At 50.1% G+C, this 26,028-nt stretch overlaps 1 protein-coding gene across 1 annotated transcript in view; it reads left to right on the top strand.

The window, feature by feature from the left end:
• The first annotated feature begins 4,423 nt into the window (after positions 1 to 4,423).
• pgd (phosphogluconate dehydrogenase) overlaps positions 4,424 to 26,028 on the top strand; it is a 34,990-nt gene continuing 13,385 nt past the window's right edge. The window contains 8 exon segments of the mRNA XM_072477873.1: positions 4,424 to 4,474; positions 15,984 to 16,059; positions 17,112 to 17,291; positions 19,613 to 19,678; positions 20,092 to 20,210; positions 21,636 to 21,705; positions 23,329 to 23,463; positions 25,836 to 26,025. Of these exon segments, the coding sequence (XP_072333974.1) occupies positions 4,467 to 4,474; positions 15,984 to 16,059; positions 17,112 to 17,291; positions 19,613 to 19,678; positions 20,092 to 20,210; positions 21,636 to 21,705; positions 23,329 to 23,463; positions 25,836 to 26,025 (844 nt within the window). The 5' untranslated portion in view covers positions 4,424 to 4,466.

The raw sequence follows: 26,028 nt of genomic DNA, 5'->3' as shown, positions 1-26,028 counted from the left end.
GTCACCGAAGCCAGTCGTGGTCATAGTGTCGCGGCGTCTTCTTCGGACCCCGTGGAGCCGTCGATGCTGGGGTCCTTTGTTGTCATCCAAGATGGCGGCGTCCATGAATCGCACGCGGCCGGGGATGGACAAAATGGCCGCCCCCATGGATCGCACGTGGTCGGGGGTGGACAAAATGGCTGCCCCCATGAATCGCACGTGGCTGGGGAGTCACAAGATGACGGCGCCCATCCTCCCCTCGTGGTGCCCGGGACCCAAAATGGCGGCGCCCGCGGGTCGCACACGGGGCGCTGAGGGGGTTGGGGAGCGTTTGGGATGCGCTGGGCTCGTTCTTCTCCGGGGATTGCGGCGACCCCCGGGACCGGCACACAGCCGCGTAATGGCCCTTCTTGCCGCAGCTTTTGCAAATAGCTGCGCGGGCCGGGCAGCGCTGCCGGGGGTGTTTCGCTTGCCCGCAGAAATAGCAGCGGGCCCCCCCGGGATGGTCTGGCGCTTTAACCGCGCAAGCCTGTGAGGGAGGGGGAGGGTTTGTCGCGACGGGGGTCCACGGAGCCCAAGGGGCTGCCGCGCGGTCGGGGCCGTAGGCGCGGGCGTTTTACGAGGCCACATCTAGGGAAGCTGCAAGGGCCCGTGCCTCTGAGAGTCCTAGCGACTCTCTTTCTAAAAGTCTTTGGTGGATTTGGGGAGAGTTCATACCTGCCACAAATGCATCGCGAATTAGCATGTCCGTGTGTTCAATCGCGTTCACCGGCGGGCAGCTGCAGCCCCGTCCCAAAATTAGCAGCGCGGCGTAGAATTCCTCTAACGATTCTCCGGGACTTTGCCGTCTCGTTGCGAGTTGGTAGCGTGCGTAGACCTGGTTCACGGGGCGAACGTAGATGCTCTTCAGTGATGCGAGCGCCGTTGGGAAATCCTCTGCGTCTTCTATGAGAGGGTAAATTTCCGGTCACTGCATTTTCTGGTCTTTAGTGATCTGGCCGGGGGCCGTTCGGAGGTAGCCTTCAAAACAAGCTTGCCAGTGTTTAAAAACTGCTGCCGAGTTCGCTGCATGGGGGCTGATCCGCAGGCATTCCGGGGCGATCCGGAGCTCCATAGTCCTTTAAGCTCGCTTAATAAATTGTAGCGCACAATGACTTACGAGAGAGACGAGTAGAGATGAAGTTGATGAGACTTTATTAAGCAAGACTTGTCCCCAGCAGTTCAGCAACAGAATGAAGCGGCGGGGAGAAGCTCGGGTTCTTATACTCCGCCTTCAGGGCGGAGCCAGGAGTCAACAGCCAACCAGGACCCGGGATCTGTCAGCCAATAGCATCACGGCTTCACAGTCCCACATAACCTCTAATACATACCACCACAAGGGGCGAGGGGGGGGGGTGCGGGTGGGGGGTGGTTAAGGGGAGAAAATGTCAAACTGGGGATTGTGTTGGGTTTTTGAAAGATTGTGTTTTTTTTTATATACGCCCTGGTTTGAATAAAAACATTAACTGGAAGCTGCAAGGAGATTTGGCTGGCCACCTTTCCTGGAGCAGGGACAGCAGAGATTTTGTATTAAACAGAATACCAGCCCCACTGTTGTGAAAACTTGGAAGAATATGAAATTTGAAACATGAAAATAACACTAAGAATATGTTGCTCTTTTTAACCTTAGTCTATTTGCTCTGTTTACGTCACCTTTGCTCACGAGTCGCCAGGTATCTTTATGATACCGCCACGTGGTTCAAGTTCAGGTTATGATTAATAACACAGCACACCGCTTAGTAAGGACTAAAACAACGGTCATTTATTATATACAACAAGCAATATTAATACCCTAATACTACTTTCTATATAATAAACCTATCACTACTGGCCAATACTTAACTTAGGAAGAGCCCACCAGGTCAGGGAAACTAATGGCTTGTCCAATCAGATCTGGCCTGCGGGACTCAAAAGGCTGCTACAGGTCGGTGGCTAGGTGTCTCTACCGGATAGCGATCGCTGGATTCAGACTTACCGTTGCCGGTTGCTGTTCTTGCGAAGGTCTCGAGCAGGCGAAGAGGAGAGAGAGAGAGATCTGAACTTGGACCCCCACTTTTATAGGGCCCAGGGGCTTCCCGCCTCCCGGGGCGGCCCTTGACCCTGAGTCCCAAGTGATTGGATCTGTCCCCAATCTCTGGGGTCGATGTGTCCAATGGTGAGGCGATTCCTCGATCGGGGGGTGGTCGCTCACCTGTCTTTGTTTCGGCCACTGCAGGCGCCGACAGGTCTGGCCCGGTATTCAATTGCTAATATGTTGCAATTGTTCCCGGGGATAGCCGATTTAACTGTGGATGTCTGAATAGATGGGCTGCAAACAGTCCTGAATGTAACTGCAAATACCTGGGTTGATGGGCTGTTGATAGCCCTGAGTATCGATCTGGGCTAACTTCCCAGAGCCGAATATGCAATACTGTCTGCAGCTGCCTGCTTGTGTCTTCTTAGCTGCTTTTCCCAGCAGCCTTTCGGGTTAGCCATTTTAAACTGGGTTTTGGCCAGATTAATCGGAACGCAGCCATTTTACGTGGCTACAAATACCTAAGGCATTTAAATGAAAAGGAGAAGTCCCACAAGGGCTTAACAGCAGCCTGTTTTGAAAGCAGACAACTTCACAGACAGGGATGGAAACAGATAGGAGCTTCATTTTAATTCACAAAGTCAGAAAATATATTTGATTGACTTAAAAACTCTTAAAGTTATATGAAAAGGAACAGTATCTCACAAATCTTTAGTAAGGAGTTACTTAATTGAACAATTAGGAAAAGCAGCCAGAATCAAAAGTATAAGATAAGGAACAAATGTTAAAGTGTGAAAAGTAATAAAATGAAACAACTGATTAATAAATTGAGGAAACTAAAAGGTGACAAGGTAACATTATAACTACATCACATTTGAAGTTAAAACTTTTTGAAGATGGCCAAAGCAGAGAAAGTTAGAGTCAGGGGGGATAACACTAACATGACATTATCTTAACCTGAAGATGACCTGAGTCGAATCAGAGAAAAAGTGCATCAGAAAAGACATGAAACCAAAAGAGTGCGAACTAAGGCACACAAATTTATGACATGTCAAGCAAAGCGAGAAAAATGCAGTCAGGGATGGCGAGCGAGGGAGGATGAAACTGCACTATCGCTGTACAAGCAGCACCACGCTTCTAAAAACTGCTAAAATTTAGCCTACCAAATGTCATGCAGACAGACTGAAGGGTGCCAGGTTCAAAGGTTAAGGTGCCCCAAATGGCTATAAAAACTGGGGATGAGCAGATCATCAGAAGAGCACCTTCCTCGGTAATGGGACAAGCAACATCGAGAGACCGAGCAGCCCAGAGAACTCAGCAGAAGACCAAAAGTTAAAGAAGCCTGATTGCCAAGCGAGACTTGAAAGTCTGCAACTGGTCCGAACAGGAAAAGATCCTTTTACCTTTCTGTAAAAGTAGTTATTCTCTTTTAACTTGAAAATAAAGTTAAATTCAAATTGATAACCTGAAAGAGTGGTTATTATTTTCTCTTTAAAGTTTACTTTACTTAACTTAGCAAGCTGGACCCGTGTGTAAGTTACTAAGTGGTAAGTAAATAAAATTCTTCTACGAAGATACAAGTTATACCGGGGGTAACTTGAAACACTAGGTTGACCCGAATAGCATTCGCCTAAGTCTGCGTAGGAGTCTGGGAAGGAGAATCCCTGCTCATCATTTAGAATAAATCGCCCCTTTTTGGTATAGGGGGAATTCTAAGAATAATGGTGAGGTAAAGACGACACCACCCAGACTGAGCAGGTGGAAGCAGACAGACTGAACTTATACAATGTATGGCAAATTATTATCCTCCCTGTAGGAAACCAAAAATCCTGTAACGATATGGGATTTCCCCATACAAATACGCGGATTGACAAATCTCAGGATGTAATTTCCCCCTTTCCATTTGCATCAAAAGACAGACAAAAGATTTTTTGGCTTTTTTTTGTCCCCGTTGGTATTTCCAGGGGATGAGTCTCCACTTGTGGGTTCAGGCAGGCTGGCAGCACATTGGAGCCCAGTTTCCTATCCTCCTCTGCCCCGCTCACCCCCTGCCCACTCCCTGCCAGCCATACTTTGCCCAAATTGTCAAGTCATGTTGACTGGCAAGAAATTGCAGCCAATCAGCATCCGGGCTCAGTTCAGGCCATTGGCCCTAAGCAAACGAGTGAAGATTGAGTAGATGCGGCTCCCCCCCCCCCCCCCCCCCCCGACCTCCGGGGTCAGCCTCCTGTCTGCAGCCACCAATCGATGGGATCCTTTGCTTTAGCCGCAGGAGTTCCGGGTGTCTGATTGACAGGCGGATTGGCGAATCAGAGCGCGTCCCCGGGTAGAACGCGGTGTAGCAATCTGGGCTGCAGCCAATGGGAGGCGGGGGCTGAGGCCTGCAATGTAACAAAGCGCAGGAAGCAGCTTCCTGGAGAGAGAGAGAGAGACCATGGCTGAGTGAGTATCACCCTGTGTGTGTGTCTGTGTATCAGCCAGGGTGGCTGAGTGAGTATCACCCTGTGTGTCTGTCTGTGGCTGAGTGAGTATCACCCAGTGTGTCTGTCTGTGGCTGAGTGAGTATCACCCAGTGTGTCTGTCTGTGGCTGAGTGAGTATCACCCTGTGTGTCTGTCTGTGGCTGAGTGAGTATCACCCAGTGTGTCTGTCTGTGTCTGAGTGAGTATCTCCCTGTGTGTCTGTCTGTGTATCAGCCAGTGTGTCTGAGTGAGTATCACCCTGTGTGAAGGGTCTGTGTATCACCTTGCCTGTGTGTGTGTCTGAGTGTGTATCACCCTATGTGTCTGGGTTTGTGTGACTGTGTGTGTATCACCCTGTGTGTCTGTCTAAGTGAGTATCCCCCTGTGTGTCTGGGTCTGTGTATCACCCTGTGTGCCTCCCAGTGCCTGTGAGCAATGTAGCATCTTCACTGTCACCAGACATTATTTTATTTGTTTCCTTGTCCAAATGTTTCTTCTGGAGAGATTCAGTATTTTGGGGTTAATTACAGGGCTTCCTGACTTGAATCTGGACAACTTCCTTTTCCTTCTCTTACCCCTCCTCCCCCTCCCCATTTCTTTTTAAAATTCCTTCCTTCGTTTCTTGATAGGTTTGTAGTCAGCTGTCTTTTCCTACACGAGTTCCTCGGCCTTGCCCAACTCTTGCACAAACTGCTGGGAGGGGAAGGAGGTTTTACAGCGCCACATTTGCCAGGATACTGCACAGGGGAACTGCGAGTTTGTAGTTGTGTGGCGTGATTTTGAGATACTAGAACCTCTGTTGCTGAAGTGGTGAAGACGCAGAGGAGATTGAACTGTTTTAAGTAAGAGTTTCATAGAAGCAGATTGCAAAGGGGGTGGAATGCAGGTTACAAATGGCCACAGAGAGGGTTGTTAGAGCATGGAGTGCATTGGTTGCATCAGGAAAAGTTGGCTGAAGTTTGAAATGATACAATATCCAATGGGGTGAGCGCAGGATAATGGGGTTTGTTTTATGTTTCTCCAGCTAAAGTATATTTTCCTCCGTTCTGTTGTACTCTCTCTATCTTCCTTTTTGGGGAAATCTTTTACTAATCTTTATTAGTGTCACAAGCAGGCTTACATTAACACTGCAATGACGTTACTGTGAAAATCCCCTAGTCGCCACATTCCGGCGCCTGTTCGGGTACACTGAGGGAGAATTCAGAATGTCCAAATTACCTAACAGCGCATCTTTCGGGACTTGTGGGAGGAAACCGGAGCACCCGGAGGAAACCCACGGAGACACTGGGAGGACGTGCAGACTCTGCACAGACAGTGAGCCAAGCCGGGAATCGAACCCAGGTCCCTGGGCTGTGAAGCAGCAGTGCTCACCAGGAGTTCTACCGTGCTGCCCATGATATTATGCAGTGCAGAAGGAATCCATTCACCCCATCAAGGTCTTGTTTATTGATTCCACTCCCTTGCCCTTTCCCCACTTCATCCACATTATTTTTCTTTTCTAACTGTCCACTATTTATGCGTGGCCCGGTTGCACAGTGGTGAGAACTGCTGCCTCACAGCGCCAGAGACCCGGGTTTGATTCCGACCTCTGGTCACTGTCTGTGCGGAGTCTGCACGTTCTCCCCGTGTCTACGTGGGTTTCCTCCGGGTGCTCCGGTTTCCTCCCACAGACCAATGGTTGGGTGGATTGTCCATGCTAAATTGACCAAGAGGTTACAGGGATAAGGCGTGGGCCTGGGTACAGTTTTCCTTTTGGAGGGTTGGTGTAGACTTGACGGGTCGAATGACGTCCTTTTGCACTAGGAATCCTACATGTTAAAGAGTCATTATTTTTCTCCCAACTTCTCCCTCTTGGTGATGAACTGAAGGTTTCACTCCAACCACTGAAAACACCTCCTGACTTTACTTGATCAGGTTTTTAACAAAAGGTTTTTCAGTGCCCTTTCTTGTCCTCCTTTGGGATAATGGAACAAAATCTACTTTCCCTTCTCAACTAAAGCCACCGCCTCCCTGGGATCTTTCAGGATATGGATAAGGAGGAAAGGGTTTGCATCCTCTCAATGTGACAAATGTCTCATTGATCACTCTCTCTCTCTTGTTTGCTGTCTTTCCCCTAATTTCCACATTGAAGCAGATACTTGGTCTCCACCGTTGAGTACAGAATCTGAGAATAATCCTTCTCTGAAGTGAGGAAAAGCAACTTTAAAAGGCAGATCAGCAACGTTTAACAGTTCCAAAGAGCCCCAGTGAATCGCAGAACTGTACAATTTGAGAAGTTAGTTATGTCTCAGAATAGACTGGCGAGCGATTGACTTTATTGGCAAGTCATGTTGCAGCTGTATAGAACCTTAGTTATGCCACATTTGGAGTACAGTGTTCAATTCTGGTCGCCACACTACCAGAAGGATGTGGAGGCTTTAGAGAGGGTGCAGAAGAGATTTACCAGAATGTTGCCTGGTATGGAGGGCATTAGCTATGAGGAGAGTTTGAATAAACTCGGTTTGTTCTCACTGGAACGAAGGAGGTTGAGGGGAGACCTGATAGAGGTCTACAAAATTATGAGGGGCATAGACAGAGTGGATAGTCAGATGCTTTTCCCCAGGGTAGAGGGGTCAATCACTAGGGGGCATAGGTTTAAGGTGAGAGGGGCAAGGTTTGGAGGAGATGTACGAGGCAAGTTTTTTACGCAGAGGGTAGTGGGTGCCTGGAACTCGCTGCCGGAGGAGGTGGTGGAAGCAGGGACGATAGTGACATTTAAGGGGCATCTTGACAAATACATGAATAGGATGGGAATAGAGGGATACGGACCCAGGAAGTGTAGAAGATTGTAGTTTAGTGGGGCAGCATGGTCGGCACAGGCTTGGAGGGCCGAAGGGCCTGTTCCTGTGCTGTACTTTTCTTTGTTCTTTGTTAATTCCTCAGAGGAAATCTTTGTATATATTTTTTGAAAGCTAAAGCACGAACATTGAAACCTAAACTGCCCCAACTTTCACTCACCTCTGGTTCAACCTCGTCTGCGGGCTGGAGAAAAGCAGTTTGCCCTGAGGTTCATGAATGAGATGCTGTGTTGACGTGTGTATTGATACAAACACGCCATTGGTGAAATGGCTTTGTCAAATATTTCAGAATGGCATGCAAACTGCTTCATGTCTTTTATAAAAAAAAAAAAAAATTTTAGAGAACCCAATTCATTTTTTCCAATTAAGGGGCAATTTAGCGTGTTCAATCCACCTACCCTGCACATCTTTGGGTTGTGGGGTGAAACCCACGCAAACACAGGGAGAATGTGTTCTTGTGTCATCTTAATTGATCATTTCAAATGTCTCCATTGCTACCACCGATGAGTGACTCACCGCTTCCTGTGTCAATACTTTACCTTGAGGCACAAGCCCATTTGGAAATTTCACTTGTGTAATTGCACATGAGACTTTTCACAGCCTAAGGGAGCATTGAATAAAAACGGATGCTGGAAATGTTCTTTCCCTTTATCCTTTCATGGGATTTGCGTGTTGCCGGCAAGGCTGACATTTATTCGCCACCCCTAATTGCCCTGAAACCGAGGGGCTTGCTGAGCCATTTCAAAGGGGCAGTTCGGAGTCAACCACAACCCTGTGTGGGTCTGGAGTCACATGTAGGCCAGATTGGGTAAGGATTTCCTTCCCTAAAGGACATTCGCGAACCAGATCGATGATAGTTTCATGGTCGCCTTTGCCAAGACTGACTTTCAATTCTAGATCTTACTAATTGAATTTAAATTGTGCCAGCTGCCGTGGGGGGATTTGAACCCAGTTCAGGATGTGAGCGTCCTGATCATTAGCACAGGCTCTGAATTACTAGTCCAGTGACATTACTATCTCCCTCCAAAAATGTTGGAAATGCTCAGACAGTCAGGCAGATGCAGATCCTTTTTGAGCATCGAATAAACATAACTTTATCCTGTTGGATTGGATTTGTTTATTGTCACGTGTACCGAGGTACAGTGAAAAGTATTTTTCTGCGAGCAGCTCAACAGATCATTAAGTACATGAGAAGAGGAAATAAAAGAAAATACATAATAGGGCAACACGAGGTACACAATGTAACTACATAAGCACTGGTAGCGGATGAAGCATACAGGGTGTAGTGTTAATGAGGTCAGTCCATAAGTGGGCCATTTAGGAGTCTGGTGACAGTGGGGAAGAAGCTGTTTTTGAGTCTGTTCGTGCGTGTTTTCAGACTTCTGTATCTCCTGCCCGATGGAAGTGTGAGTAAGCCGGGTGGGAGGGATCTTTGATTATGCTGCCCGCTTTCCCCAGGCAGCAGGAGGTGTAGATGGAGTCAGGTTCGTGAGATGGACTGGGCGGTGTTCACGGACTCTCTGAAGTTTCTTGCGGTCCTGGGCCAAGCAGTTGCCATACCAGGCTGTGATGCAGCCCGATAGGATGCTTTCTATGGTGCATCTGTAAACGTTGGTAAGAGTCAATGTGGACATGCCGAATTTCCTGAGGAAGTATAGGCGCTGTTGTGCTTCCTTGGTGGTAGCATCGACATGGGTGGACCAGGACAGATTTTTGGAGATGTGCACCCCTAGGAATTTGAAACTGCTAACCATCTCCACCTCGGCCCCGTTGATGCTGACAGGGGTGTGTACAGCACTTTGCTTCCTGAAGTCAATTACCAGCTCTTTAGTTTTGCTGGCATTGAGGGAGAGATTGTTGTCGCTACACCACTCCACTAGGTTCTCTATCTCCCTCCTGTATTCGGACTCATCGTTATTCGAGATCCAGCCCACTATGGTCGTATCGTCAGCAAACTTGTAGATGGAGTTGGAACCAAATTTTGCCACGCAGTCGTTTGTGTACAGGGAGTAGAGTAGGGGGCTAAGTACGCAGCCTTGCGGGGCACTGTTGGCACTGATTTTAATATTTCCAGGTACAAGTTTGAAGCTATTGTAAATAGCACAGGGCCGATGGGCCGCAGCTTCCTTTGTGCTGTACAGTTCTGTAACTTGAACTGCAGTGTTTCAGTGGCAGATAAGCAGGGTATCACTGAAGGTGAATTGGGCGAATAACGTTTGCATTTGTATTGTGTTATCTTGTCCCTTGGATCTCATTTTCGTTTTCAATGGTAATGCTTTTGTCGAAATTGGTAGATTTATTTCCTCATTTCACAGGTGGGAAGGTACCATGAAAAAAACCCAGATTGTAATCCGACCAAATGACTGTAGAGACCAATTGCTTCATTCTCAGAAGCCTTGTAACTATATTTAATGCTTTTGTGCTGTTTTGCAATATTGCGTTTCAGGTTTCGGAACAAGCATTACATTAAATGTAAGATTGTTCTCTGGACTAGGGAAGTTGTGCAAACGGGGGAATTAACATGATTAATCAAATTGAACTTGTCTCCTAACCGACTGTGTAACATTCGAGCCTCAAGAGGATCCTACAGTGTGGTTACTCCAGGACAATAACAGCAATACCTCAGCTGGGACAAACTTGTATATTAGGAGCACAAACTCTTTAGGGCATCTTTTACAACATTTTTCAATGGTTTTATTTTCCTTCCAGTTTTCTCCACGAGTGTGAAGATATTAATTTTCATTTTGAGGAAGAAATGCTTCATATCCTCCTCCTTGCCGAGTTGATCATTTTTTTTTCCTCAAAATATTCTTTATTCATAGCATTTAGAAAAGTACATTGCAAAACATTTCAAGAGTCTGCAATAAAATTCAACTTTTCTAATTGTAATGCGTGAGCAAGGGTGTAAAGTCTTGTTGCTCATTATTCAATCTGGTTTAGGGTGCAGGAGTTTCAGCCTCCCGGGAAGAAGAAGGGTATGAGGTTCGAAGCGAGGGGGGGGGGGGGGAGATGAGGTTTGAAGTGAGGAGGAGGAGCGGTATTAGATTCAAAACGAGGAGGAGGGGTATGAGGTACGAAGCGGGGAGGAGGAGGAGGGGTATTAGGTTCGAAGCGAGGAGGGGTGTGAGGTTCGAAGCGGGGAGGAGGAGGGGTATTAGGTTCGAAGCGAGGAGGAGGGGTATTAGGTTCGAAGCGGGGAGGAGGAGGGGTAAGAGGTTCGAAGCGGGGAGGAGGAGGGGTAAGAGGTTCGAAGCGGGGAGGAGGAGGGGTAAGAGGTTCGAAGCGGGGAGGAGGAGGGGTATGAGGTTGGAAGCGGGGAGGAGGAGGGGTATTAGGTTCGAAGTGAGGAGGAGGGGTATGAGGTTCGAAGCGGGGAGGAGGAGGGGTATGAGGTACGAAGCGGGGAGGAGGAGGGGTATGAGGTTCTAAGCGGGGAGGAGGAGGGGTATGAGGTTCGAAGCGAGGAGGAGGAGTACGTGGTTCGAAGCGGGGAGGAGGAGGGGTATGAGGTTCGGAGGGGGAGGGGTATGAGGTTCGAAGCGAGGAGGGGGAGGGGTATGAGGTTCGAAGCGGGGAGGGGTATGAGGTTCGAAGCGAGGAGGGGGAGGGGTATGAGGTTTGAAGCGAGGAGGGGGAGGGGTATGAGGTTTGAAGCGAGGGCGAGGAGGGGTATGAGGTTCGGAGGGGGAGGGGTATGAGGTTCGAAGCGAGGAGGGGGAGGGGTATGAGGTTTGAAGCGAGGGCGAGGAGGGGTATGAGGTTCGGAGGGGGAGGGGTATGAGGTTCGAAGCGAGGAGGGGGAGGGGTATGAGGTTCAAAGCGAGGAGGAGGGGTATGAGGTTCGAAGCGAGGAGGGGAGGGGTGTGAGGTTCGGAGGGGGAGGGGTATGATGTTCGAAGCGAGGAGGAGGATTACGTGATTCGAAGCGGGGAGGGGTATGAGGTTTGAAGCGAGGACGAGGAGGGGTATGAGGTTCGGAGGGGGAGGGGTATGAGGTTCAAAGTGAGGAGGAGGGGTATGAGGTTCGGAGGGGGAGGGGTATGAGGTTCGAAGCGAGGAGGGGACGGGTTATGAGGTTCGAAGGGGGGAGGGGGTATGAGGTTTGAAGCGAGGGGGGGGGGGGGGGGGAGGAGGGTGAGAACAGTCAAGACCAATACTGCCCTTGCGTTGTCCACAGTGGGAAGCACCCACCTTTCTGCATTGTTAACCCAAGCCAATGGGAGGTGATCTCTGCCTGCCCAGGTCTGGGACTGAACCTGGTCATTTATTGACTCAACACAACTTTTTATTTTGTTCATTCATGGCATGCCCAGCCCTAATTGCCCTCAAGAAGGTGGCGGTGGGCTGCCCATTGACCTACTGGGTCAATTGGATCCTCCCATTAGAAAAGGTGCCATTTTTCTACAGGATATGTATTGAAATAATTTCAATGGAATTGTTTCCTTTTCCAGCCTTCTTTTGAGGGGGGGAAATTGACTGCTGTTTTGAACCAGCTCTCCTGCCCCGGTACAGTCCTGAAGTTTACGTGAAGGGCAGAGAGTTTCCCTTTGCTGACCCAGCCGCCTGTAGCACAGTTTGGCCACGAGCCAGGGAATTTCAGCCATTTCTCTGCTGTCGTCACTCACTCGAGGGGATTGCCTGATGCTGCCCATGATTAGAGTGCAATTGCACTGACCGAGAAGCTGTGTTGTGTATTGTGGCAGAATAGAGCTGGACGCACAAGGCCGACATCAGTTGAAAACTAGTTTTGGAAAGACTGTTCCATCACTTTTGATGTACCAAATGACTTTTTATCTGCAGCCAATGCTAATAGGGAATTCGGGGAAAAAACCTCTTTACCAGAGAGTGTGGCACTCTACAGAGTGTTTGAAGCAAATTGTCTTGTTTGTTAAATACATTGATACAAGCACATGAGGGTGAGGGATTACCATGGTAGATTTAGATGAGAAAAGTGGGTTCACATCCCATCAATGGCAGCTGAAGGAATTTAAGTTCAATTCATAATTTGACTGTTCAATTAAAAGCTAATCTCTGGGTGGTGTCTCGGGCAGGGATGGGGGCGGGGTAGCCATTCCGTAAGGCAGGGACTCACTGAGATACCTGGGGGTGCAGGTTGCCTGGGGGGGGGGGCTCCGCGGGTACAACATTTCTAGTTTGGTGGGGGCAAGGTGGGATGGTCTCCCTCTGTCACTGGCGGGTTGGGTACAGGCGGTTAAAATGGACGTGCTGCCGCGATTTCTGTTTATTTTCCAATGACTACAGATTTTCCTGCCAAAGGCTTTTTTCAGAGATTGAGGGAAGGATTACTTTGTTCATATGGGGAGGGAAGGTGGCCAGAGTTAGAAAGGTGCTGCTACAGAGGGGAAGGCAGGCAGGGGTTTTAGGTCCTCCGATCCTGAGGTATTACTACTGGCCGGCGAATGTGGAGAAGGTGCAGAGCTGGGTCAGAGGGGTTGATTCCCAGTGGGTCAGAATGGAGGAGAGTTTGGCAGGGGGTCGGGGCTGAAAGCACTAGCAACAGCGCCGCTCCGATAGCTCCTGGGAAATACTCAGGGAGTCCGGTAGTAATAGCTTCATTGCGAATTTGGAGGCAGTTTCGCCAACGCTTTGGGTTGGGGGCAGGTCAAAGGAAATGCCAATACGGGGAACCATAGATTTGAATTTTCGGAGATGGAAGGAGAAAGGAATTGGGGGACACAAAGATTTGTTTCTTGGGGGTCCGTTTGCAGGATTGAAGGAGCTGGAAGCGAAGTATGGGCTGGAGCAGGGGGAAATCTTCAGATTCATGCGGGTTCGAGATTTTGCCAGAAAAGAGATACAGAGCTTCCCAGTAGAGCCGGCTTCTACATTGCTGGAGGTGCTAATGACACGGGGACTGAGACGGGGGTAGTGTCAGCGATTTACGGGGCTATTTTGGAAGAGGAGAAGGCACCACTGGAAGGGATGAAGGAAGAATTGGGAGAGGGTATGGAGGAGGGGGTTCTGGTGTGAGGTGCTCCGGAGGGTGACCGCCTACACCTCATGCGCGAGGTTGGGGCTGATACAGCTGAAGTTGGTGTATAGAGCGCACCTTACAAGGGTGAGGATGAGCCTGCTCTTTGAGGGGGTATAAGATGTGTGTGAACATGGGGGGGCACAAATCACGTTCATATGTTTTGGGCCTGTCCAAAGCTGGAGGATTCCTGGAAGGCGGTGTTTAGGTTAATCTCTAAAGTGGTGCACGTGAAAATGGACCCGGGCCCTCGGGAGGCCATATTCGGGGTGTTGGACCAGCCGGGGTTGGGAACGGGCGCGGAGGCAGATGTTGTAGCTCGTTGATCGCCCGAAGGTGAATCCTGTTCGGGTGGAGATCAACCTCTCCACCCTGTGCCCTGGCGTGGCGGGGGAACCTGCTGGAATTCTTAACGCTTGAAAAGGTCAAATTTGAACTGAGGGGCAGGATGGAGGGGTTCTACAATGCATGGGTATTATTCATTGTGCACTTTCAAGAACTGGATAACATTGGGCATGGGGGGGGGGGGGGGCGATTGGGGACGGGGAGGGGGGGGGGGGCTGTGTGTGTTAATGGTGACTATGGGTGATTCCTGACTCCTTTTTGTCAATTGTTTATGTGAACATGCGGGCTAGTGTCTGGGGTTTGGTGGGAGGATGGGATTGTTGTTGTTGATATGGGGATTGACAATGCCTTCGTTACTGTTTATTTTTTATTGTTGGGTGTAAATTTGGAAGAAAATGTGAAAAAGGAGGAGAATATAAATATTTTTTATTAAGCGTTAAACTCAGTAATAGTGGTCACAAAGCCACTGACAGCGGCACACCCAGCACTGTCGAGCTTGCTAACATCCTTGCTCACATCTGGAGTTTTCTTCCAAAATTGGAAAATCGCTGTCCCACGGACTAGTCGAGCAACAGCATCACATTGTCTGGAAGGTCTGATTCCGTATGGCCCAGACACCACCATCCCTGGACATGTCCTGTTCGATTGGCAGGACGGGGCCACCAGAAGTCAGTGGTATACGGTCAGGGGGGCGATTTCCCTCAACATTGATCCCAGACCCTTTTGAAGTCTCATGGCACCAGGTCAAAAATGGGATTGGTCCACCTGCTGATTACCATCCACACCCTCGGCTGATGAGCTTGGAGGTGGCAGCAACAATGCATTTTGGGTTACTTTGATGATCATCACTGAGTGGCTTGGTATCGCCTCGACTGCCAAGCCCTAAAGAACAGAGGTACTAGACTGGGCCAGTGGCTGGTGGAGAGGCAACCAACAAGAGGGGGAAACCTATCTACCTGTTGCCGCAGGTGTATCTGTCCATGACAGTATCGGTAGGAGTGACCACCACACCATCCTCGTGAAGACAAAGTCCTGTCTTCATACTGAGGATGCCCATCATCATGTTGCATGGCACGACCACTGTGCTAAATGAAATAGATAGCGATAGATTTAGCAACTCCAAACTGGGCATCCCTGAGGCATTGTGGACTATTGGCAGCCACCGAACTGTATTCGGCCACATCTGAGACCTCCCTGGCCCGGCATATCCCCCACTCTGCCATTGCCACCAGGCCAAGGGTCAACCCTAGAGCAGCACCAGGTATATCTATAAACGAGCTGTCAACCTGGCGAAGCTGCAACTCTGGACTACATACGTAACAGCATGTGATCGAGCTAAGCAGTTCCATAACCAACGGAGCAGGTCAAAACTCTGCGGTCCCACCACATCCAGCTGTGAATGGTGGGGGACAATTACACAGCTCCCTGCAGGAGGCGGGTCCATAAATGTCACCAGGTTCCTTGTTTGAATATGTATATTTTCTCTTTCTGTTTTGTGTGTCTCTGCTCACCCTTCCGAGGGAGCTCTAAATATGAAAGCATTTGCCTTTCGGCCATTGCTCTACCATTTTTTTTATTTTTTTAAATGAGAATCAATAAAAACATTCAAAAAAGTGGGACGGCACTGTGGTTACAACCAATGGCGTTGAGGGTCCTATCGAAGGGTTAATTTACCACCTTGCTCCTGCCTTTGTTCTAATGATGCCGAAGACCAGCTCCAGGAACAGCACCACCCGCCTCCACCAGGCCCATCCTGGACTCCCCACTGAACCTCTGCCTATTATTTTTCTTGTTTCATGCTGGTTTGTTTTTATTTTCTTTTTGTTTCCTTGTCGCCAACTATCCCCCCCCCAGTTCTGGTGAAACAGCACGGAGCTGAAACTATAGCTGTTTCTCTCTCCAACGATCCTGTGTTTTTCATAGAATTTACAGTGCCGAAGGAGGCCATTCGGCCCATCGAGTCTGCATTGGCCCTTGGAAAGAGCACCCTACCAAGCCCACACCTCCACCCTATCCCCATAACCCAGTAACACCAAGGGGCAATTCCGCATGGCCAATCCACCTAACCTGCACATCTTTGGACTGTGGGAGGAAACCGGAGCACCCGGAGGAAACCCACGCACACACTGGGAGGACGTGCAGACTCCGCACAGACAGTGACCCAAGCCGGGAATCGAACCTGGGACCCTGGCGCTGTGAAGCAATTGTGCTACCCACTGTGCTACCATGCTGCCCAGCGGGCTGCAATTTTAGGAATTGCGTGAATCTTAAGAACGAGATTAAGAAATGATCATATCTTCTCTCTTTCCCTCGTAGAGCTGATATCGCCCTCATTGGATTGGCCGTGATGGGTCAGAACCTGATTTTAAATATGAATGATCACGGTTTTGTGGTAAGTGTGGCCTGAACGATGGATTGATTGCGCTTGCTGTGAACTGCACCTTGCTGTGTGCTCACTGACAGCTGTTTGCTCAAAGAGCAATGGCTGCATTTCTGATACCGCCTGTGACGGGGTTTGGGAATCGCGGGGACCCGCTGTGAAATGGAAAGTTGGCTTGTTTTCCTCATTCCGACTCTGTCCGTTCGTCTTCGTGCTGATGTGTACTGAGCAGATTTGTGGAAGTTAGTTTAACTCTAGCTGTCCCACCAAAGCCAAGCTGACTAATTTATCGATATTCTTCCCAAGCCTTGCCCCACACTCCGCACCCTTGTGGGATTGTGTTTTTGAATTCATGTGGTTTTCCTGACTGATTTTCCTGCTTTATGGAGGGGAATGAGCCTCCCGTAAGAGCTTCATAATGTGAGTTTTTACGCATGGTGAAGTGAACAGGATTGAAACTTATTTCTACTGAAGACTGACATCCGAGGCAGATCAGCCCCGTTGCTCTAGAACATGCAGTGCAGAAGGAGGCCATTCAGCCCATCGATTCTGCCCCAACCCATTTAAGCCCCCCACTTCCACCCTATCCCTGTAACCCAATAACCCCTCCTAACCTTTTTGGTCACTAAGGGCAATTTATCATGGCCAATCCACCTAACCTGCACGTTTTTGGACTGTGGGAGGAAACCGGAGCACCCGGAGGAAACCCACGCAGAGACCGGGAGAACGTGCAGACTCCGCACAGGCAGTGAACCAAGCCGGGAATCGAACCTGGGACCCAGGCGCTGTGTAGCCACAATGCTATCCACTTGTGCTGCCCCAGCTCAGGCTGCTCTGAGCTGGGTCCAAACACAGGCTCGCGGTGAATATAAAGACCGTTGAACTGATCCTGACCTTCTCTGTAACCCTGCCACTTTCCTCGCCCACGAACGCTCCTGTGAAATTGTTTTAAGGTCTCGGTTTAATTTCTGTGTACTCTGACACCGAGGTAATGGCTGTGACAGGTTTGCCGTGATGGCTGTGACTGTCTGTTTGAGAGAGTTGACTTATTGTTCGCGCTGTAGGTCTGTGCCTTCAACAGAACCGTCTCCAAAGTGGACAGTTTCCTGCAAAACGAGGCCAAGGGGACCAAAGTGATTGGCGCTCAGAGTCTGGAGGAGATGGTTCGCAAGCTGAAGACCCCCCGACGCATTGTCCTCCTGGTCAAGGCTGGCCAGGCAGTAGATGACTTCATCCAGAAGCTGGTATGTTTTTTTTTTTTTTTTTCTTTTGTTTTTTCTTAATAAATTTAGTGTACCCAATTCGTTTTTTCCAATTAAGTGGCAATTTAGTGCGGCCAATCCACCTAACCTGCACATCTTTGGGTTGTGGGGGCGAAACCCACGCAAACACGGGGAGAATGTGCAAACTCCACACGGTGACCCAGAGCCGGGGTCGAACCTGGGACCTCGGCGCCGTGAGGCAGCAGTGCTAACCACTGCGCCACCGTGCGGCCCTCAGAAGCTGGTATGTTGGCTGTACTGCAGATTGTTCAAGTCGCTGTTCGCGATTCATCAACCGAATAGGAAAGGGGAGATTTACGGAACGTCTGCTACAGTCCGAGGTGGACAGAGTAGAAGGGGAAAAGGTTTTATGTGTCTGTGATAACAGGAGTGGCAAAGTTGCCTATCCGTGTACAAAAACGCAAACCTTTTCCTCTTATTTTCGTTCCAATTTGAGGTCAACTCCTTTCCTAGCCCGTGACCCGCCTGCAGGTGTCCCTATTGGGAACTTCCCTTCTGAAAGTTGAGGTGGAGACTGCTCGCTTCACCTCCCCGACACTCCCGCCCGTCAGTATAATGGGGATGTTACTGGACTAAAACCCAGAGGCCCAGACTGGTGCTCTGGAGATGCAAGTTCAATATGGCAGCTGGGGAGAGTTTTGTAATTCATATGGATGAAAATGCTGCTCTTCATCTTGAAGTGACCGGATATTTATTTTAAAACCCATGGGTTCACTACTGACCTGCGAGGGGGAAATCCCCCAATCTTGCCTGGTCTGGCATGAGCCATAATGTGGCTGAGTCTTCACTGCTCTATGAAATGACCACTTGTATTGGCCCAATGCAGAAAATAAACGGCGTTGTGGCTGTACCCACACCACCTGGACTGTAGCGGTTCCAGAAGGCAGCTCACCACCTCGAGGGCAGCTGGGGAGGGGCAGCACATCTTGGCCTTGCCAACAACCCAAACAACAGCTGCAGAATAGACACCAATGAGCATCTCTGTAGAAGGTGTGTGCTGTGCCTCTCTCACACACGCACAAACACACACACTAAAGGGTTTAACACTGCAAGGCATCATACAGTCAGCACAGATCCTCGAGAGATTCCATGCTGCACCCCTCCAAACTATTCCTGTGATTGCTGAAGATAGCTCTAATGTTGGGGGCAGTACGTTATACCCTCCTTCTAGCTTGGGCATGGTGGGACGGTTTAACGGGAGAACCTATTCATCACAACAAATCGATATTTTCTCTTTATATTCTTTTTTAAAAAAGAATCTAGAGTTCCCAATTCATTTTTTCCAATTTAGCGCGGCCAATCCACCTACCCTGCACATCTTTGGGTTGTGGGGGCGAAACCCGCGCAGACACTGGGAGAATGTGCAAACTCCACATGGACCGTGACCGGATCGAACCCGGGTCCCAGGTGCCGTGAGGCAGCAGTGCTAATTCTGGAAACTCTACTATGTGTTTGTACCGCCTGCTTGCTCTCTGGGAAGAATGTCACTGACTGGTCGCCACAGCTCCCTCGGAGAATTGTTTACCCGCATCACAGAATGTTTACAGCACAGAAAGAGGCCATCGTGTCTGCATCAGCTGAAACCCCCTCCCCAGCCTAATCCCACTTTCCAGCATTTGGGTTGTAGCTCTGCAGGTTGCAGCACTTCCGGTGACAATCCAGTCACCTTTTCAATGAGTTCAGGATTTCTGCTTCTACAACCGGTTCCACACATCCCACATCCCTCTGGGTGAAAAAAAACTTTCCTTATCCCCCTCTAAACCTTCTACCAATCTCTGCTCTCTAGGCACTGACCTCCCATCTAAAGTTAATAGATTCTTCCCATTCACTCTATCCAGGCCCTCACAATTTTGTATATCTCAATCAAATCTCCCATCAGCCTCCTCTGTTCCAAGAAGAACAACCCCAACCAAACCAATCTTTCCTCAAAGCTTCAATTTTCCAGTCCCGGCAACATCCTCGTCACTCTTCCCTGCATCCACCTGTTGTGCTTTTTCCAGTCCCCATCAATCTGTGCCCTCTGATTGTTCCTGTTGAAACAGTTTCCTTCTCCCGAATCCATCCCTGATATTAATCCACTGTTGGTTTTCCCTCTATCAAATCTCCTCTGCTCCAGAGAGAGAGCCTGGCTTCGGAATCCCATTTCTTCAGGTTTTGCCTGGGACTCTGGTTATAGTGTGGTTGGGGGGTGGGGGGCAGTAAACACTCCTCCAGATAGGCGGTTAGATTTAGAATTGTATTCTCCCTTTGATAACGGAATTGTTTTGTTCCCCTCTCGTCAGGTTCCGCTGTTGGAAAAAGGCGACATCATCATTGATGGTGGGAACTCTGAATACAATGACACAACAGTTAGTATTGGACCTTCCGGAGTTATCCGGTTTAACGTAGAACTTTATTATCCAACTCCCAGTATCCAATATTTTTGAGCAAAGTTTAGCTGATAACCTACATTTTATCCCCCCCCCCCCTTCTTGCAATAGCTTGTAACTTTTTAAAATTTTGTTAAGTTTGAGCTTTTATCTGTTTTCTTTTAATAAACTGAGTAATCCTGAAACCTACAAGGTTATTTTCCTAAGTGGAGGAGTTAATGTGCACTTTTAAACTAAGTTATACAACACAGTCTGCACTGTACGTTGTGTGGAAAATCCCAGAAGCAATGGAAAATGTGTTAATTGTTGAGCAAACAGGGGTTTCTCGTCTGTGTTTGTTGTTGCTGAGATGTGACCCAATTTGCCTTATTGTTTTCCGTCCTGATGTGCAGAGGAGGTGTAAAGACCTGAAAGCGAAGGGCCTCTTGTTTGTTGGCAGTGGTGTTAGCGGTGGAGAGGACGGTGCCCGATATGGACCCTCCCTGATGCCTGGAGGTCACAAAGAGGCGTGGTAAGTCAACAATCCATTCTGATTACTGTAGCTAGTGCTTTTACCTTTTTTAGAAGTATTTTTTTCCCCCAGTAATCCCTACAAGTGATTGCTATTTCTGAAGTGCTGCTTCTATTTGGAAATGAGATTCAGAAATGAACTCCTGTTAGGAAAATGGGGTAAATGCTGATTTGTCAGTGACTTGTTCCTTCTGATTCGGTGGAAGGACATCCTGCATTGCCCCTGTTGCTGGGTAATGAGTTGTGTCCACATCTCTAGCAAGTGTTACTAGCTAATCCAAAGTAACTTTGTTTTTATTCAAGGCCAATAACCCAGTCTCAGTATCATAACCGGCGATGGAGAGAAAAGCTGCCGATTTTAATATGGCTGCTGTGATGGTTAAACTGCTCCAGTCACTAACACCCACAAGGTGGATCTGTTCCCGTCCTGATAATCTGGATGATTTGCTCCCGTTGTGAAACCCTTAACCCACCACCCAACTTGGCACTAGGAAGTGCTGAGGGTTTTGGCCAAGAGTGGTATCATGACTGGTACAGGCTTGGAGGGCCGAAGCGCCTGTTCCTGTGCTGTACTGTTCTTTGTTCAACCACAGGAAGAAAGGGTTGAGGAGAGGGTGGGGGGCCTTTGCCTGGCAATAATTTGGAGCAGGAGAGGCGAAGACCTTGACAATCTGATTGGTTTTGCAAGTTGGAGAGAACGGATTCCTCCAGCCTCGTGTGTGGGGCTGGGCGCTCCTTCAACAGAGATCAGCTTTGTCCTGGTTTGAACAGCCGCAGAAACCTGTCTTGGTGGTCGTTCTTCTGAGAAAGTGGGATTGTCCACGACTTTGTAAATTGTCACCGCCGGCCTGTTGTGTCCTCTTATCTCCGTAATGCTGGAGCGGGGAAGCAGTGAGCAGAGGTGAGGAGCAACCTCATGGGGGTTGGTCAGGGGGCGAGTGAGGGAGAGGCGGCCATTTGTAATCTCAAATGTGATTGAAACCGAGACCAGGAGCGAGGGAAAATACGGTTTAAAAATGAGAAATTCTACTTTGCAAACTGAGTGTAACCTCCACGAAGAGTTAACAAAATTGGGGAAGAATCGATTCACCCAGATTAGAAAAGGAAGTTTAACGCATGGCAATGTTTCTGTTAATAATGAACAAACTTTGCAGCAAATGCCTGCCAAGTGCAAACTCTGTGTGTAATGTATTCTGATTCACCGTGCTGAAGGATCTCCCCTGTGCAATGATGGGCAAGTATAAAGTTTAAATCATTCACATCCTGACGGTGTTCATTTTTTAGGAGGGATGTTCATTGTTTTGTTTACACCTTGGTGACCAGAGTCCGTTGAATGATTTTTTGAGTCTGTGTGTGATGCAATGCTGGGGTCGGGGTGTGGGCAGATGAGTCAGGTTCACTTCTGCTTTCCATCCGCCTCTCCCAGGCCTCACATCAAGGACATCTTCCAGAGCATTGCTGCGAAGGTTGGGACTGGCGAGGCCTGTTGTGAATGGGTAAGTTTCAATTCGGAAATCAGATGTTGTATAATATCCTTGAGCTGAACTTTCAAAACTTTTTACTGTCTGGAAGCGGAATAATGTAGTAAATGCTCAAAATGAGCAATTGGTCACTGTGTGTGTGTGTGGTTGAGTCTTTGGATAGGACTCTGATCAGGATATTAGCTGATCATTCTCGTTCTGACTGGAACATTTGGTTTATTTTGATGAAACGTCTTAGTGCCTTTCTGGCATTGATGTGAAGCTGGATGTGTAGTAACTATTGGTAATTTATTTAGCAATGTCTGAGTCTCTTGCGGGGGGAAACATACTTTTTTGTTTTTGACTGTTTCTCACCTTACACTCTGGTCAATTCGCAAGAATACAATGTAAAGGAACTCGGCAGATTTCTACAGTATGAGAAGATTCAAAACCGTGTGATTCCGCGATTGGGTAGCATTTGCTAAATAATCCTCAAATGTGCTAAGAATCTCATGAACTGCTCCCCCCCCCCCCCAGCTAGTCCGCGGTCAATTCCAGGCCTGGAGTCACAACGCAAGCGGTTTTGATTTAAAATATCCCAGATCCTTGGCTGAGCCCAATAAACGTCAGTAACTCAGTTTGTAACTTTAACACAAGTTACCTTTTATTATGTACAGTATTATAATTAAACTAATAAAATAAGAAGTGGGAACGAAGAAAATAAACAGGTAGGACTCTTGACGAACAACCAATTTAAGATTATCAGTTGGCCTTAGAGTGTGGTGCAAACAAGTTATGGTCTTTGAGCCTTCTGGACTCTTCCTGTCCAGTTGTGACATCAACTGGGATCGTAACACAGTCGGAGCCCACTTGCCAACCAATCGACAGTCTCTTCTAATACCGTATAATTTAGTTGGTTTCTCTTGCATTGTATTCTTGCGAAATGTCCCGATGGAGATGAGCAGCTTCTGCAAAAGAATGTCTTTATTTTTCAGCAACAAATGGAATTTGCTTCTGACAAATGGAATTTGGTGGGAATGAGCGAAACATCAACCCATCAGGCGGTCCTTTTGACATCCTCGTTTCTTATTCTTTCTGGGGTCTGAGTGTCACTGGGCAGGGCCAGCATTTGTTGCCCATCCCTAATGGCCACTCAGCCGAGTGTCTCGCTCGGCCATTTCAGAGGGCAGTTAAGAGTCAACCGGTGGGTCTGGAGTCACATGTAGGCCAGGCCAGGTGAGGATGGCAGATTTCCTTCACTGAAAGGAGTAGACAGATGATCGGTACTCCAATACCAGTTTGTAATTCTAGATTTTTATTAATTTAATTTAAGTTCCACCAGTTGCCATGGTGGGATTTGAACCCAGGTCCCCATTAGCCTGGGCCCCGGGATTACTAACCCAGTGACCATACCGCAACCACACCATCTCCCCTTGGTTGTTTCAATGATCCAGCATTGGCGTAAGAGGTTGGACAATTTTGAAATTGACATGATCGTTAATTACCGTTTTATATTTTTAAGCAAGTTTCAGGTTTCTTTTAATTCTTCACTTTGATCATGATCGCAGTGTCAAATGTGTGGTTTTGCCTTTCTGACGGTGTCGTGTAGTTGAGTGGAACTCGGACGGGAGTGGTTCTGACCTCTGTTCTGTCCCTCAGGTTGGGGATGAAGGAGCTGGTCACTTTGTCAAGATGGTGCACAATGGCATTGAGTATGGCGACATGCAACTGATCTGCGAGGCATACCACCTGATGAAGGACCTACTCCACATGGACCATGATGAAATGGCGAAGGTTAGCTCTGTCTGCCTGTGAGGTATACCTCTGTTCCAAGGACTTGGTTACCCAGTTCACTCCCTCCTGCATGATCTGAGTACCTCCAGGATCGGGAACATCGACTTCCCTCCATCGAAATGCTATTGTCCCGCTGGTTTTGAGATAAAAGTTGGAATTTCACATTTTGATCCAATGTTATTCTGCATCTCGCAATTTCTTTTTAAAACATTATTTCACTGAATGCAGGTGTCATTGGCATAGTGGAATCTGTTGCCCGTCCCTAATTACCCTTGAACTGAGTGGTTTGCTCGGCCATTTCAGAGGGGCGGTTAAAGAGTCAACCACATTGCTGTGGGCCTGGAGACGCATGTGGGCCGGGCCGAGCCTGGAGGCGCATGTGGGCTGGGCCGGGCCGGGCCTGGAGGCGCATGTGGGCCGGGCCGGGCCTGGAGATGCATGTGGGCCGGGCCGGGCCTGGAGATGCATGTGGGCCGGGCCGGGCCTGGAGACTCATGTGGGCCGGGCCGGGCCTGGAGACGCATGTGGGCCGGGCCGGGCCTGGAGACGCATGTGGGCCGGGCCGGGCCTGGAGACGCATGTGGGCCGGGCCGGGCCTGGAGACGCATGTGGGCCGGGCCGGGCCTGGAGACGCATGTGGGCCGGGCCGGGCCTGGAGACGCATGTGGGCCGGGCCGGGCCTGGAGACGCATGTGGGCCGGGCCGGGCCTGGAGACGCATGTGGGCCGGGCCGGGCCTGGAGACGCATGTGGGCCGGGCCGGGCCTGGAGACTCATGTGGGCCGGGCCGGGCCTGGAGACGCATGTGGGCCGGGCCGGGCCTGGAGACGCATGTGGGCCGGGCCGGGCCTGGAGACGCATGTGGGCCGGGCCGGGCCTGGAGACGCATGTGGGCCGGGCCGGGCCTGGAGACGCATGTGGGCCAGGCCGGGCCTGGAGACGCATGTGGGCCGGGCCGGGCCTGGAGACGCATGTGGGCCGGGCCGGGCCTGGAGACGCATGTGGGCCGGGCCGGGCCTGGAGACGCATGTGGGCCGGGCCGGGCCTGGAGACGCATGTGGGCCGGGCCGGGCCTGGAGACGCATGTGGGCCGGGCCGGGCCTGGAGACGCATGTGGGCCGGGCCGGGCCTGGAGACGCATGTGGGCCGGGCCGGGCCTGGAGACGCATGTGGGCCGGGCCGGGCCTGGAGACGCATGTGGGCCGGGCCGGGCCTGGAGACGCATGTGGGCCGGGCCGGGCCTGGAGACGCATGTGGGCCGGGCCGGGCCTGGAGACGCATGTGGGCCGGGCCGGGCCTGGAGACGCATGTGGGCCGGGCCGGGCCTGGAGACGCATGTGGGCCGGGCCGGGCCTGGAGACGCATGTGGGCCGGGCCGGGCCTGGAGACGCATGTGGGCCGGGCCGGGCCTGGAGACGCATGTGGGCCGGGCCGGGCCTGGAGACGCATGTGGGCCGGGCCGGGCCTGGAGACGCATGTGGGCCGGGCCGGGCCTGGAGACGCATGTGGGCCGGGCCGGGCCTGGAGACGCATGTGGGCCGGGCCGGGCCTGGAGACGCATGTGGGCCGGGCCGGGCCTGGAGACGCATGTGGGCCGGGCCGGGCCTGGAGACGCATGTGGGCCGGGCCGGGCCTGGAGACGCATGTGGGCCGGGCCGGGCCTGGAGACGCATGTGGGCCGGGCCGGGCCTGGAGACGCATGTGGGCCGGGCCGGGCCTGGAGACGCATGTGGGCCGGGCCGGGCCTGGAGACGCATGTGGGCCGGGCCGGGCCTGGAGACGCATGTGGGCCGGGCCGGGCCTGGAGACGCATGTGGGCCGGGCCGGGCCTGGAGACGCATGTGGGCCGGGCCGGGCCTGGAGACGCATGTGGGCCGGGCCGGGCCTGGAGACGCATGTGGGCCGGGCCGGGCCTGGAATGGCAGATTTCCTTTTCACAAAGGAACCAGATGAGTTTTCATGATAACCGATAATTTCACATCACCATTTCTGAGACTAGCTTTACGTCCCATTCTTTGATTGATTGAATTTAAATTCCGCCAGCTGCCATGGTGGGATTTGAACCCAGGTCCCCAGAGCATTAGCCTGGATTGCTAGAGCAGTGACTATAGCACAACATCACTGTCTCCCCTTAGTTTGAATAGAAAATCCCCATTTCTTCTAGCACGTCGAGTTATGAATTATGTTCTTGGTTATCTAGTTTCAACGAGCCTCGGTAACTTTTATTTTTTTTAAAAAACCTTAATTTTATTGTGGCATTTTTGAGATGCATTTGTAGAATTTATGTTGGGGGAATTGGTGGAGAATCCGAATTGTTGTTGTTTGAATAATATGATATCCCCAAAATCAGTGCGTTATTTTATTCCACCCCAGGTATTTGAGGATTGGAACAAGACGGAGCTTGATTCGTTCCTGATTGAAATCACAGCAAATATCCTCAAATTCCGGGCTCCTAACGGGAAGCCCCTGCTCCCCATGATCAGAGACTCTGCAGGACAGAAGGGCACAGGGAAGTGGACCGCTGTCTCGTCACTGGAATTTGGGGTGCCGGTTACACTTATAGGTA

This window comes from Scyliorhinus torazame, chromosome 16 (genome assembly GCF_047496885.1).
Source record: "Scyliorhinus torazame isolate Kashiwa2021f chromosome 16, sScyTor2.1, whole genome shotgun sequence".
Lineage (NCBI taxonomy): Eukaryota > Metazoa > Chordata > Chondrichthyes > Carcharhiniformes > Scyliorhinidae > Scyliorhinus > Scyliorhinus torazame.
Note: the sequence above shows the minus strand (reverse complement) of the source record. Positions and strands in the feature narration are given on the sequence as shown.